Genomic DNA, 15,885 nt, shown 5'->3' with positions numbered 1-15,885 from the left:
AAACCAGGCAGAATTAAACGGAGATATGAGATCCAATGAAGCTTTATTTCAGTGCTACACCATGAGCTTGGCTGATGCTAAATATCATAAAATATGCCAAATAATATCAATAATATCTTGTTTCTAACAAGATAGTTTTTATGGTATAAACTAGGGAGAAAGATATTGGTCATTAAGCAAACAAATATGGAAAGGTATATATGTACAAGTTTAGACTTCAGAGTTAAACTCTGTTGTAAGCTGGAAAAATAGTGTGCGGTTATTTTTAAGGGTTGCTTTCATGAATTGATTCTAGGTCTCAGTCCAAGAAGTTCTGAGTTTTTGAGCCTGACTCTACACCAGTTCTCAGGGCTGAGAGTGTCTGAGACCAATTCATGAGATGCCCTACAGCAGAGTGAGGAGGCTTCCAAGGAGAATTACCATTGGTACTGTAAGTATCAGCAGCTGAAGCTGCACAGAGCTTGGTGAGACTCAAAGCATTCTTTCTGCTTTTGTGTGTCAGCAACTTTTTCTCACCTGAGACATGCATGCTCCTATGCTGTCTCCCATGCATGTGTTTCTAGTTCACCCCAGTGGAAAATCCAATAGTATTAGTATAAACTACCACTGGATATGTTTTAAATTAACCTGTTTAGTGCAAAGTTCATAAACCTGTTTTCTTCATAGATTTAAATGTCTCCATCCTTGAGGCAAAACTTGTATGCTACCAAACTTATGCTTTCTGTGAGATTCTAGACCTCCATTTCTGTTAAATCACTGAGATAACTAAACTGATTTTATCTATATGTAAACTGGAATATCCAACTATTGCAAACCAGAATTCAGATTTATATAAGAGCGTTACTACTCCCAGACATTATCCAAGTATTCCTGGATAATGGAGAATTAATTTTCTTAACTAGTTATAGTGAAAATGTATATCAGATCACTTGCATGTAGGCTTACTTGTTTTTCAGTGAAATGATGGCTCATACTTTTATTCTCAATTTGAAATTGCAACAGATTTGAAAGGGATCAAGCATAGAATTAAACCCTGGATGTTCTACAAACATTTTAATTCTGATTATATATTCATTTCATCTTAGTTTCATGTAGCTGATTTCTCACACACATTTACAATCTCTGCTTGAATAAAATAAAGTTTTTGCATTTCAATGTCAATTCAGCTTAAAAACCTGTAATATAGATAAATAAATACCTTTGGGAGGAGGTTTCTTTTCAGTTTTTTCATGTCTTTCAGGTGCATCTTTTTGAGTTACTAGAAATGAGAACAACTGTATATTAGGGAAAAATCTCATCGCTGGAAATTTCACATTTACTTACAATTCCTGTTTTCCAGTTTTCGAAATTGTTTTCAGACTCATATAGTGGGGTAAAAAACTTCAAAATATCTGTTGAGGCTCCCTTACAAGAATACAAGTGAGTCACACAGATCTGAAGTTTCCTAGGGAATGTTTTTACTACATAGTCCAGATGAAACAAACTTGCTCATGTCAAGTGCTGAGCAGACACGGGCTTGGCTTTGTGCTACAGCCAACAGGAACCCATGTGGCTGTATTTGCTTTGCACAAAGGTGTTTTTCTTAGCTTGGTCTCATTGTCAACAAACACAGCCATAAGTCTGGTGTTCACTTCAGAGCCCAGCTTGAGTGAGTTCATGTCTGCATAAGATACACTGTGTAAACACACACACACACGACTGTGTTCCAGAAAGGCTGCTAAAATTTTATGCAGACCTCTATCTTCGCCCTCCTGGTCACCACCCAGACAGAATACCAGTACAAACCAGCCTTGAGAGTTATTTACACTTCTTTCAACTGATAACTACATAATAACAATCCTCTCTAACTGAATTCCATCCTGGAACTCCAGCCTGTATGAGACCTGATTGATATTTAGACTTGGTTTTATTTTTTTAAGATGTTTTTAGATGATGTGTTTAAAAACAACTCATATCACTGAGGCTTTCTGGAGCCTTTAACAGAGTCTCAAGAATTACCTTGAGTCTTTGTAATGAGCATAAAGAAAACCTGCTGACTGTATGGCACGCAGCCACACAGTTCTCAGTATGTCCATTCCCCAGAGCTGGCCAGAACCTGGACATTTCATTTCCTAGGGACTGCAAGTGGTTTGAAGCAGCCCCTCAGCACTGCTGGTAGCTAATCCAGTTTAGAGCAGATCCCTGAGAAAAGGGAGCTGGGCCTGGCAATGGAAAACTCAGCAACACAGTGCTGGCAGGAATGAACCTTTGGACATGCTGAGGAAAACTGACCTCATGCCCTGGTGCCATAGGGGCTCACAGCAGGGAAACTACCCAAGAGAGGGCAGCATGGCTATGTCACACTGCAGCCACAAAGATCTGCAGCTACAGTGTCCAAATCCTTCATAAAATTTTCCAGCCAGTGACTGGAGTCATGGCTGCTATTAAACACATCAAGGTTCTGAGGGATTATTTGGTTAGCGAGCAGAAGATAAATGGGCAAAAAGGCCGACTGCTTATTAGGACTATCTCAGTGATTCTTGGAAGTTATTTGCTTTCCAAATCAACACAGTCACTATGGGCATTTATTTTCTCTGGCTTACTTCAGCATGATTTCATTTCATGAAAAAAAATCCCACACTTTCAAGCTATACACTGAAAGTAGAAAAAAATGAACAATATCCCTGTAAAAGAGAGACTGGACGATGGCTACCCTTCAAAGTTTTTTTAAGGCTTTAAGTCTTCATTCTGCTTGCTTTCTTTCTTCACTTTTACTTTCTGTTTTACATTTCTCCTTAGACTACGATAAAGTAAAAAAAAAGAGTAATTTGTACATTTGTACCTATATTGTCTGAACATATTCAAATTAAACCCAGTTAATTCATGCATCTCAACATCATGGGATTAATCTCAATGCCATAACAAACTGATATGAATTTGGTTGTATACTATTTCTTCAAGAGTCAACTGAGTAAAATAAAAAGAGACAAAGACTGAAAATGAACTTCGTTATAGAAATATCTGCCATGGAGAAATATCTAGCCTCAGAGAAAAACATTCATATGCCAAGCAATAATAAACGTTAGTATTTAAAAAATTGTATAATAGGGCAAGGCAATTGGACTTTTAAATTTCCCTGCCCAAACATAGCCAAAGATGGAATTATCAGTCAAAAGAATAGAAAAAAACCACCCCTCACACACCCACGATATTGCTTCATAATATATATGATAATTATTAGATGTGTAAATCTTAACCAAAGCCACTGCTGCCGTAGAAGACAGTGCAAATCATATACTGAAATTAAAATGTTATTGAAAAAAAAAAAAGGCAATAAAATGAAGTTCTATTTTTGGATATGATGGAAGACCCAGATTGAGAGATAGTAAATACTCTCGCATTAGTCTGCATCCAGTTGAAAACTAATACACAAGAGAAAAACATCTTTGCAGGCAAATTACTGAATCCCTTTGTGGAGAAAAAGGCATCAGGGAATGCAAAGAAAATAGTCATACGTTTCATTCTTCAGCTGTGTAAGGATGATTTGTAATAAACTCTGTGCACCAAAACAGGAGAGTAAAGCACAAAAACATCTGCTGAGCAACACTTCACTCAGGCTGATCAAGACCTGCTTAAGCAAAAGAGACAACACCCAAAAAGTGTTCTACATGAACTAGAAGGGCTTTGTACTTTAAATACTTATTTCCACACTCTCCCAAGATTTCAAACACTTAAATTGTACAACTCTTAATAATGATCATCAATACCTTTAGACGGTGCTTTCTTTTCTTGTTTTTCTGGCTTTTCAGGTTTCTCTTTGTGAACAGCTAGAAATAAAACCAATAATCTTAATGGTCATTATAAAAAAAAAGTTTCATTTGAATGAGAAAAAGGGTCAAGAAACAAGAAAAAGGGTCAAGTAGGCACAATGGTCATGCATGCAAAGAATGAGGAAGATTGATTCTGCTGCTGCTGTTTGTTGTTGATGCCAAAACATGGAACTGGAACTTTCAAAATCTTATCTGCCATCACTGAGGTCTTTGCCATTGGCTGGAGGAGCAGCAGCGTTTTTAGCTCCAGTAATCCCATGAAAGAAAAGAGTCAAAAAGAGTCATACTTATTTCTATTGCTTTTCTTCTTTTTTAATATATTTATATCCTGTATTTTATTGGTTTATTTTGGTTTATTGTTATTTTTTAGCTTTTTTGTTTATTACTTTGGACACTTTCTGAAGGATTTCTGAACTCCACAGAACAACTAACAGTTTTTCCAGCTATGAATGATTAAGCACTATAATTAATTACAAATATAATTGCAGTGACATTATAACTAATGTTCTTTGGGACTTTTTGTTTGCTTTTAATTTCCACCTTACAAATTGAAATTAACTGCTCTGTAGTTCCCAGATTTCTGGCTCAGGTTTCAGAATACACCCGAGTTATGCAGTAGTCACTGAGTAGTGGGTAATTTGAAATATTCTCCTGTTTAGGCTCTGATTTGCTAATTTTTTGGGATTAAAGTGTGCACAGCAACTTGTCCATGGATGTGCAGAACTGATATATGCATGGGCTGATGTGCCCTGAGGTGACTTACAGGGATCATGTGTGTGAAAACACACAGTTCCCTATCTGAGTACAGGGTATGAGATTATCCTAGGAACACAAAAATGTATGCATGAGCATGGAGCTGGTGTTTAAAAACAAAGTAAGAACTGGGGAAGATAAAACAGTGCTAGATTTCTATTTACTGCAAGTAACTACTGAAAGAACTGGTCCTGGCATACTCAGTGGCCCTGTGCAGTATTTTATTTAAAATGCATATTTTTTCCACATGGCCTTCCTGGTTACCTCTGTGAAAGGGCTGTCAGGTGCCTTTTTCTTGGGTGACCATCGTCTCTTAGCAACTATTCATATTGCAAGTGTTGGAAATACTCAGTGATTATCATACGATTACACTAATCCAGAGTACAAAATATATTATCTCCCTTCCGCAGGAAAAAACCAAACCAACAAAATGCATGCAGAAGGAATATTAAATGCTACTTAGTGTGTAAGACTGTAAATTTGTTATGATTTCATTATTTTTATTCATAATATTTCATAACTCTTTTTTTTCTGCACTCGAGGGGATACATAAATGGAAATGGAGTAGAGAATAAGCTTTAGGATACCTTCTAATGTAAAATAAATTCTGACATTAAATAATTACCTGCATGCCTTTCCTTTTTTTCAGGTTTTTCTTGTCTTTCCAGTTTGTCTTTACTTGTCACTAAGAAAGAAAAAAAGTGTTATATATACACCCCCAAAAGAAAGAAAAGTGGGAAAAATTAAGAATTTAAAACAATTTCACCAAGGATGCCTTGGGATACTAAGTGGCAGAGTGTGTTACTGCTGAGCTGCCCCGTGCATATTTTTCCAGTGTACATCATACTGCAGGGTGAGAGCAGCCAGCTCTGGCTAATGAGTTACTGCCATGGTAACATGCCTCAGCTGCTTGCTGCATAACATCATCTCTTGCAATTGTCTGTCAATTCCAGAAGAATTCCAGAAAATTGTTTGTTACTAAGGCACAGCTCACAGTAAATGCTGCTGCCTGGGATAGGAAGAGGACTTCACCTCGGCCACGCCATACTCAGTCAGACACAGGTTGTAAAAACCCTGGAATCAATCTCGGAGCAGGAGAGAATCACATGTGCAAATGATACGTCTGTGACTTGCCAGTTGGCTTGAAATGGATAACCAGCAAGGGATAGGGATGGTTAGTAATGGATACAGACATGGACACTAGCTGAGATCAGTCCCTGCAATGACGATAACAGAACCATAATTAGGTACTCAGTATGTGCAAAGCAAAACTAACATTATGACAGTGGAAACTGCATTATGCTATCTACTCTTTCACAGAACATTTTCCACTCACTTTTCTTAGGATTTTGCAATTATACTGTAATGTTCCAGAAAATGAAAAATAAACGTGTGGGTTTTAGAGCACTTCTGAAAGAACAGCTGTGAAAATGCAAGCCTAGCTTAAGTCTAACTCCTGTGGAGATTTCATCCAAGTTTAGTGAAACTCGTTTTGTCTAACATGAGGAGATTAAAAACTTCTTTTACAGTACCATGGATTCCATATGTAACTGGATGCAAAAAGAAGAGTGGTAGGCAATATTCAGGCTTCCACATTTTTAAGCAATATAGTGATTAAATGCTTGAGAATATGGCTGACATCTCTGACACAGTGCTAAGTGACTGAGACACTCCTAATTACTCTCTGTGTCATTAAATAACTTTCTTAAACTTCATCTCAGAAGCTGATTATAGATTAGAATAGGATGCTATTTATACACTCCATTACCTCAATCTTGAAAAGGCAATATATTTAATGCAGAAAATAAGCAGCAAAAATACAGGGATGCAGTCTCTAGAGTCTCCCAGTCACACTATAACGAAATGGACCTTAGAAAGACACACATTCATAGTCTTAGTTTTGAAATTTAATGTACAGTCTGAAAGCAATGTTTATTAGCACTGTGAATACAGAAATCTCTATACACAGTAGTGTTTCCGTAGCAGTTTGGCAATAGTTCACTACATGAAACAAATAGTTCACTACAAGAAAAAATACTACTAGGTATTCAGAATATTAATAGGATTTATGGCAAGCTAAGGCAGTATAATTATCATTTTCTTTCACTGGCTATCTGAGTTTGGCTGTGATAATCTTTTTCTTGTTCTAAGAAACTTAATAAAACATTAAATATTGTTCTCCTGTGAAATCAGGTTGAAGAGTTCCACAGATTTTCCACATTATAACAGAAGTCTTAAAGATAAATTCATGTTTTAATATGGGACATTATTGCCTTTGCTTTGTAATTTTTCTAAACCCCAGAAAAAATTTCCCATGTTATCATCATTCTATTTTCTACCAATAAATATTCATTCTAAGAGACACCTCAATTTATATGCCTGCCATTAAGTTCTAAAATCAGTCTTGTTAGCTCAAGGGACTTTGAATTGCTTACATGAAATGGAAAAGCTCCAATCAGAGACTGTTAGAAAGGCCTTGTCAAGCACAACTTTCACGAAGTTCACCTTCACTTGAATTCTTGGCCTGAAGAAGTCTGCTGTGGCTGGATATTTGGTCTTCCCTTTTCTTGTTTTGGTAATTTTTTGTGATCATTGGCCTGTTTGCTTTTTCAGAATATTTTCCTTCCTCCAACCCAAGACTTCATTAGCCATAGGTTAGTGCAAAGGACATGTTCTCAGAAGAATTGTTTTGACAAGTAGTTGCACTCCACCAAAATTTCATTTGACTAAAATATCCTCACAAAAAGTAAAATAGACAGTGGCTATTGTAACCCAGAGATAACTCACGAGTTGTGGGTGGAGAGCAAGCAGTATCCTGATTCTGACTCCTACAACAGATCTGTAATTTGTTGTTGGCACACAACACTAGGAAATTATTAAATTCTCTCTAAAATCTCTCCCCGGTGTGTCTGAAATTAAGAGAGGAATTTATTTTTCCTCTTTTTTTTTTTTTCCCCTTTTTCTCTCTATTTTAATCAGATTTCCAAAGCAGAATGTCTAGATGGACCATTTCCAGTAAGTTATAATTTACTAATTACATTCTGGTGGAAAATATTCTCAAGGGCAAATAATATGCTTGGATTTATTCAAGAAGAATAAAAAGAACACCAATTTGTGCTCTAGGTACTTTTACCTAACTTACTAGTACAGTAAAGACTATCTGAATATAATTTCAGCTATTCTGTAGAGTGATTAATTCAAATTGTTTTATAAACCTCATTCTCCTTCCAGCTGGCTTTCACAACACCTCCTCCATCCTTAAACATTATTGGGATTTACAAGAACAGTCTAAGAGTCAATAGATTAGACTACTTTGAATCACTGATAAAAAGGCAAGGAATATCATAAGCTGAATACATACCCTTTGGGGGCTCCTTCCTCTCAGTTTTTTCTTGTTTTTCAGGTTTGTCTCTCTGTGTTGCTACAAATAATAAACAAATAAATAAACCCCAGCTCACAATAAATCTTTAATCTACATGTATTAAACACATTTATTATCTCATGAAAATTATCAAGGAAAAGCATTCAGAAACCCAAATAATGGATTTTAGCTCTGAGTCACAGGTATTTGATGATGTATAGACCTTCTGAATGTCAACATTTAATTCCAGGTCCAAGAGAAATATTTTCCTTGAATAAGTCTTCAAATATCAGACCATATTTTTCTGAAAGAAGTGATTATTCAGCAACCTCAATCTAATCTGTCCTTTCTGTTTTGGTCTCATTACACAACCACCCTGACTCAGATTTCTGACAGAGGAAATTATTTTCAGCCCTTGACAGCATTGCTTTCTATTCTTAACAAAAAACTGACCAGCATATTGCTTTCTATGCTATTTTTTCTTTATTTTTAGCTGTCACTTCCGTCACAGGATGGATTAACAAGAAAACATCTCTTTTAATCAGAGTGTAACCTCAGGAAGAGCAGCTGTTCAAAACACAACTGACTCCATGTCCTGCAAAGAGGCAGGCAAACACGAGTCCTTCTAGACTCCCTTGCCCACCTAGCTCTCAGACCATGGTATGAAGTGGTTCAATCCCACCTACTAATGATTTTATTCCTAGTAAACCCATACTACTAAAAGTCTAGAATTTCATAATTTCAGGGAAATATTGTTTTCTTTCCTGTACCTAGGTTTCTGGGAAAAAAGTAAAACAAATTCTGATTAGAAGACAGTGAGCTTTATAAACAAGCACATTATGCTTTTGTATCTATTCATTTCACCAGCTTTGCAGTGAATGCCATTTCACAAAAGGGCAAGCACTTTTTTGTTGGCTGAGTGTTTCCACATTAAAAAGAAGGTTGTAGCCATTAAGAAAAATAATTCAGAACATTCAGTAAATTCATTATGTCTTATATTTGTTTGTATTATCCAAAATTCACTTTCTGTCATAACAAGTAAATTATTGTGATAACAAACAGCCATGCAGTTGAAAAAGATTGAAGAGAGATATTTCGAAGTCTTTAAAGAACATGGACAGCAAATTTACACAAAAAAAAAAAAAAAGGCTGTGAAGAAAAGAGCAGCACCAGAAAACAGCAGCACTAGCAATGTATTATTGAATGAATTACAGACTGCAACTCATCCAAACTCTTTAGCAGACCTAGGAGCACACCAAGAAAAAAACATTCTCCAAACTGAGTATTTTGAAGAAATTGTAGCATGCTTTTACATCTTGCATTTGTATTAGCAGATGCTGGCTCTATCCTAAACACTTTTGTCAGTTTTGGCAGGACCAACAGCAGAGTTTTGTAAACAATGTGATGGTCAGTGTGAGTGAAACATGAGCTTCTGCACATTCAGACAAAAGCTCTTGTAGTCTTTATGCCAAAAAAATACAGCTGAACTATGCAGAACAGATTGGTAATCAGAAAGATTTATCCACAGGGCATCTTACTTTTGTAAAACAGATTATTTTGGGTTTTTAAAAATTTTAAGTAGTTTTTCTATAGCATTTCCTTATTTCATGATTTGAGGAAAAAAACCACACAACAGGAAAACAAACCAAAGAACCCAAAAGAAATCAAAACAAACAAAAGCCATACCCACACAGCAAACCCATAAAATGAGCTTTGAACAACACTAACTGAATGGAATGTCAGTAGAACTGAAAGTGGATAGAAAAATCTAATTTAAATTTGTTTCACATTCTCAAAATGATGTAAACAGCTAAATCGCAAGGAAATACTAATATTTTTTGTGGACTACAACTTAAAACATGAGGAAGGGATAAGTTGGCCCCTTCTTGAGAAAGAAAAGTAACTTGATGTATCTGGGCAGGGAGCCTGGAATGTGGATAAGCAGAGACCAGGCTGGCATAAGCATAAGCTATTTTTCTCTTCCCAATTATAGGCTGAAGGTGATCTCTGGTTAGTTTGAGAGCCTTATCCTGTGTGCTGATATCCCCATAGCCTCAGAGGTTGCTAATCTCAGATTGTAATGTTTATCATTACCTCTTATGGGCACTGTCAAAGCCATGGCTTCCCTTATTTGGGAAGGGCAGGTGCTGCCAAAAATTAAAGTGTTCATGTTTCAGGGCTGTGGTCACTGGCCATTTTTGACTCTTCAGTCACAAGACCAACAAAATCCACTGAAGCTTTTGTTCTGACAAATGTAAATCTGATGTTTCTTAGCATATTAACTCTCCCCCGAAATATTTTCTTGTTCAACTTTATATGTAGTTATAAAAGCTCTGTCATAGAAAATACATCACTGTCTACAGATCGTTTTCATATTTTGTCTTTTGGATATATTTTTCTTTTTCAAGGGCTTAATACTTGCTCTTTCTCAAGCCCAAAATTCCAGGTACAATCAGTCAATTTTAGAATTAGCCTGGCTGGCCATATTGCCATGTTTCTGTGAAAAAAAAAATTAGAGTTGATTGGATATTATTTTCCATTAAAATATAAAGGGGGAAGAAAGAGCACTAACATAAAAAAAGTTTTTAAGACTACTTGCACACTCTTCAGCTGAAAAATGCTGAAATTAAAACTGTTCATTCAACTTGAATTCAATCATTTTAGTAGCTTTATGACACATTTTGTAGTTAAAAGATCATCTCTTTTATTGCTTTTGCTACTAGGATGCTGGTGACAACCATAAGAAAAAATAGACTTAAAGCCAAGTAAATTTATGGCAATGGTGGAAGCTAAAATTTTTCCACAAATTAAAAGGAATTTTCTTGGACTTCTTTGTGAATACCAAAAAGTCACAAGCTCAGACTGAAGTCTTATTAACATTGGAAAAAATATAGCACCCCAACCTAATTTTCACTAACCTAGATTTTGGAAATTGTTGAAACATTTTTGCATGTCTTTGAATGAAAATTCAGCCTGAAGCAAAAAAATGAACATGGGAAATCTCATCCTAAGTGACTGGAGTGTGATAAATTTGTAAATAATCTAAAATAGAAGCTTATAATGGAAAATTTTAAGGTAATTTAACTATGTATTCCAAATTTAATATTGCTATCTACTTCACAGAAAAATGAAAATAAGAAGGGTTGCATATATGTGAGAGGATTTTCCTAATTTCAATCAGCATCGCAGATTTTATTTGCATCAAATTGAAGATATAGTGAAGGGGGACGTGATTTAGTTTGCGTTGGATAAAGCTCTTCAACAAAGACATTCCACCTTCCAAAACAGAAAGTGTGAAAAGAAGAGGTGTAGTAAGGCACTACTTCTGTACCTAAAAGAAGCAAAAATAGTTTCCAGCTGAGTAGGTCTTAAGTCTACTGCTTAGTGCAAAGCCAGGTGCTGAGTGCAGTGAGCATGAAGCAGAGACTGCTTGCTCCAGCTGCCAGACTGAGTGCTTGTCTACAGAGCAGCACTCTCAGGAAAGTTAAGATAAATGAACTAATACAATGAAGTTGGAGTGCATTAGTCAGAGAGCATTAAATCTCTGCCTAGATGCTTTCATTCGGAAGCAAAGCAACTTTAGATGGCTACAACTTAATTCTTCCTGAAGGAACGCTAAAAAAAAAAAAAAGAGGGTTTGGTCTGGAGAGGGACACAGACTTCCAGGTTCAAATATATAATTTAATGAAACTACAGCTATGTTGCCATCTGTACCATCTTCTCCAGATTAAAGTTAATGCAGGCGTAGTTGTAGCTGTAATTTGAGAAATCGGGTGAGACAGATTTGTCTGTGCACGAAATATGCATTTTAATTTATTAACTTCGTGAGATTGTGTGGGTTTCTAGAACACTAGGATTTGTATGATCTAGCTATATTTATCTATTTAGCTGTCTCAAATACTTTGTTTTCAGATACAGCAAATTAACCATCATTACATTGTTCTCTTCCATACCTCACCCCATCAGCAATGTATTAGTGAAGTGATTTTGGGAAAAGTCATACAGTAAATAAATGCTTTCCCATTCCTTCTCAATGCCTGTTTTAATTAGAGCTATTTCCCAGAAATGCAGGGAAATTCATTTCACTGGTGAGATCAGTTTTCCATAAAAATCAGAAATTGTCATTGGACCTTCCATTAGACAGAAATTCTGTACTTACTTATACTTTTATCTCGATATTTTTTACTATTGTTCTAACTTTTTGCCAAAATAATGTGTAATTAACTCTTATTGGTAGTAATAGTAGTAACAATTATATCACCAATTTCTTAAACAGACTCCAGAAGCAGCTCAAAGTCTGCAAACTCTATCTAGAACACAATATCTAGATGCTCTGGAGAGTTTTGTAAAGGAAGATAATCAATCTCTTGTGCCTCTGCTGGATGATCAAGCTCCTGGTCATGCAGTCCAGGTGCCACTGCATTCGTGAAATTACTCATACCTCAAATACCAAATTGGAAAGACCCTAACTTGTATATGTTATCATGAAATAATTTGATTTCAGGGCTCTTAAGCATGACCAATGGCTTTGTGAAATTATTTCTCAGAGTATTTCTTCTTTCCAAGATTAAATTGGTTACAAAAATTGGAATAGACATTATTGGTAGTAGTTTATCAAAATATTTAATTAAAAGCAAATTTTAGGGCACCAGTTTGCCCAGCTCTCAATACTGCTTGAATCTTTTAATTTCAGTCATTTCCATCTGGGATTTTTATTCATTATAACTGTTCCTCATATTTCACTTCAATCTTTCAAAAATGAGGCTTATAGATTGAACTCCCTTGTAAATTGTGGGACTTGTACTCAGAGGATTTGACTATTCAAAAAAATACAATAAAATTACTTTTAAAATTCCAGTGTTCCCACATGTTGGGCAGAAGACAGAAATGTTTTTTCCATTTCTTGCTATTAAAAATATTAATTTTACTTCTGGATTTTTTCTGTTAAAAACAATAAAAGACTATTTGTGCATATTTGCTGAAGGTACTTCAGAAGGTAACCATAAAATTCCATAAGTATTCATGCCTTTGTTACACTGTAGACGGGCACCAGACAGAAGTTTTCTTGTCATTGTTCCTCCTATATACAAGTCACATTGTTAGGATAAAACATGAAAACAAATTAGAGGAAAAAACAATTGTTTTGTACTTCAGCAACTGATTGTATAACTAGAGACTGCATTATCAGGCACATAAATAATGGGATTTAACTAATGACACCTGAGCACTTTTTTTTTTCCTGGTATCTTATAATTTCTTCGTCATAATTTCTGCAATGTTATTGTTTTGTGTAAAGAAATGCACTTTTGTATAGATTAAATGGTACACAAGAGGCTGTTTTGGCCAAGATTGCAATATCATTTGTGTTCTTAGATTACTTTGCTTGAAAAGACCTTAACTGGGATCCTTGCTTATGGATGTGGGTTCATTATTATCTGGCTTGCCCACTGGTATCCTAAAAAATTCATTTTGATAAAACATGTTTTATTAAGTAGTTGGGAAACCATTCCAGGCAGTTCAGATGACCCTGATTAGCACAGAACTGGAGCTGAAAAATACCATAAAAACATTTTACAGAGGTGTAAAATACTATAAAACCACACTAAGAATAGATGCAGAAATGAATATAATTGCATGAGGGAGGGTGTATGTGTACACACAATATTTTTAATAAGCCTCCTTCTTGCTTCCTCCTGCCACTATCAAGCTGAGCACTGGTGCGTTAGAGGGATGCTCATGAAGTTTTATGTGGCCTAGCCTTTATGGAGGAGCTCTGTTAGGCAAAAAAAACCCTTCAGATATCCCAGAAAACACCTTTGTTTGTATGATCTCTGAAAACCAGTCCAAACCAGTTCCTCTGTGCGTTTTCGGAAAGTGCCAGTTATAGGAGATTAAACAGTTTGAAAAAGAGCAGGTTCTTAAAATGGAACTTTTCTTATCTCTGATACACACCTGGCTCACTCTTAGCTATGACTTCCTAACTTGGATGGCACCCACTGGCCTATAAATTTACTTTCTTCCTTGCCCAACTCACTTCATGCCTTTTTCACCAGAGGAAGTTCATCAACACTCAACTTGCTTGCACTTTTACTAGAGAAAAGATTCCTGGAAAAGTTTGGGCAGGAGAATCTTATTATGAATGTGCATTTTCAATCTAGCTACACAAGCATAAAATTACATTTTTTTTCTTGTTAATGCTTAGGTATACATGAATTTTTGATCCTTTGCAGTCTGTGCCAGCTGACGTTTGAATGCTTCTATGATACAACAGGAATAGTTAACCAAGTTACAAAAAATATGTTTTTGTTAACAAAGATACTGTATGTTACACAAATATATGTGGACAAACAGACAAAAAAAAAACAGTTACCCTTTGCTGGTGTTCGTTTTTCAGGTCTCTCAGTTTTCTGTTTTTGAATTTCTGAAAAAAAATGCAAGGCAGATTCGTCAATATTGAAATGATTTTCACACACAAAAATATCAGATGCATTTTCATATTAAAAAAAAAAAAATTAAAAGTGCTTAATATTATGGCTGCACCACAGCTTTATCACCTGCATAGTCAGTTACATACAATAGAGTTCAATTTTATATATATATATACATAGAAAATATATTTGGATAAAAATCACAATATTAAGTGTCTTTAATAATTTTGCCGTTTTTAATTGAGCCACACAAGTACTTTTAAAAGCAAGAATAGGTTTTGCTCATCTGTAACAGTTATGCAGTAACATGTGTTGGTCATGATTCAGAAAAGCATTATTTGCTAAACATTTTTCGTATTTATCTTGAGTTGTTTACCAAGATAATTATTTTATGTTTTCCAAACTACCTTTGGAAGGAAAAATGTTCTTTTCACTACATTTTCTAAAATTTTTAAAGCTCACATACTGAATTGTTAAGTCCAACACACAATAAAAGTTAGACTCAATGCTCTATACAAACTGCAAAGATAAAAAGTTCCCAGGTTAGGGATTGTTGTCTTAGAGAATGACTCATTTTGATCATGCTGTACACCAAAATCTGAGAACTGTCTTCCTTAGAGGAGGAAGGGGCACAGTATTTATCTGCCCTTGTTATGCCATTCCTTTTGAATGAAATTTTTCAGCTGCAATGTTGATATTAAATTGCTGCTATATACCTCCATGTAAATGTTTTTCCTACTGTCCTTATTGTATCAAAACCCGGATAATATTAAAAAAGGTAAAATGCTGAATTTTTTATAAAGCAAACCAGAATTAAATCAAATCTTTTCACACAGTTGTAGAAATTTAAAGAGCATTTATTTTAGCTCTGCAACAAAGTCATTAAGGCTATGTAGAGTGCCTGGGTTATCATATTGTGCAAATATTTTCTGCTGAAGGAAAGCACTGTAAAATACTGTATGAAGTTTGTTTTTGACAAAAGCAAATGCAAATCTCTCTAGACTCTATGGGAGAGAACTTGTATTTCAGTGTTACCTATGGTCTGCAGGGTCTAAATAACAAGAACTCTGACCCCAAAATTAATACAACAGAGGAAAAGTTATGCATATTACATCTCAAGTCTAAGCTACTCTAATGCCTATTGAAGACAACTGAAATATTTCACTTACGACCTTAGCCATTTTCTCAGGATACACATTGCCAAAGAAATCCAGTAGGAAACAAAATTTCCCCTTCCCAGATATTTACCTAAGCCCTTGAAAATAATGCAGAATGTTTTTATTGTACAGTATTCGATATCTGAAATAATTATTGTGTGGTTTGCAAAAACATAGCAATTCTATGTCATCAGGCTATGTTGTCTTCAGATAGAGAGAATATTTTTTCACTGAGATAAAGAGTAATAAAGGGTAAAAGACATCACTGTTAACCACTAATGTATGGAAACCTAACTAAGCTAATTATACGATGTCATTAGGCTAAAAGAAGTTTTTATTCAGTTCTCCTCTTGCTGTTTTCAGCCCGGGTGGCAGTT

The 15,885-nt window shown here is 35.3% G+C and overlaps 1 protein-coding gene and 1 long non-coding RNA gene across 32 annotated transcripts in view; one reads left to right on the top strand and one right to left on the bottom strand.

Annotated features, from left to right (window-relative positions):
- Positions 1-1,062, top strand: part of LOC141728570 (uncharacterized) — a 39,752-nt gene extending 38,690 nt beyond the window's left edge. The window contains exon 7 of the long non-coding RNA XR_012579647.1: positions 296-1,062. This is a non-coding gene — a long non-coding RNA (uncharacterized LOC141728570). The remainder of the gene's footprint in view (positions 1-295) is intronic.
- TRDN (triadin) overlaps positions 1-15,885 on the bottom strand; it is a 229,596-nt gene that overhangs the window by 149,551 nt on the left and 64,160 nt on the right. For all 31 annotated transcript variants that reach the window (XM_074537877.1, XM_074537878.1, XM_074537896.1 and 28 more), the window contains 5 exons: positions 14,294-14,344; positions 7,924-7,983; positions 5,188-5,247; positions 3,747-3,806; positions 1,199-1,258 (listed from right to left, as the gene is read on the bottom strand). In XM_074537877.1, the coding sequence (XP_074393978.1) occupies positions 1,199-1,258; positions 3,747-3,806; positions 5,188-5,247; positions 7,924-7,983; positions 14,294-14,344 (291 nt within the window). The remainder of the gene's footprint in view (positions 1-1,198; positions 1,259-3,746; positions 3,807-5,187; positions 5,248-7,923; positions 7,984-14,293; positions 14,345-15,885) is intronic.

The sequence above is a fragment of the Zonotrichia albicollis genome, chromosome 3 (genome assembly GCF_047830755.1).
Source record: "Zonotrichia albicollis isolate bZonAlb1 chromosome 3, bZonAlb1.hap1, whole genome shotgun sequence".
Taxonomy (NCBI): Eukaryota; Metazoa; Chordata; class Aves; order Passeriformes; family Passerellidae; genus Zonotrichia; species Zonotrichia albicollis.
This window is presented reverse-complemented; position numbering and strand designations above follow the sequence as displayed.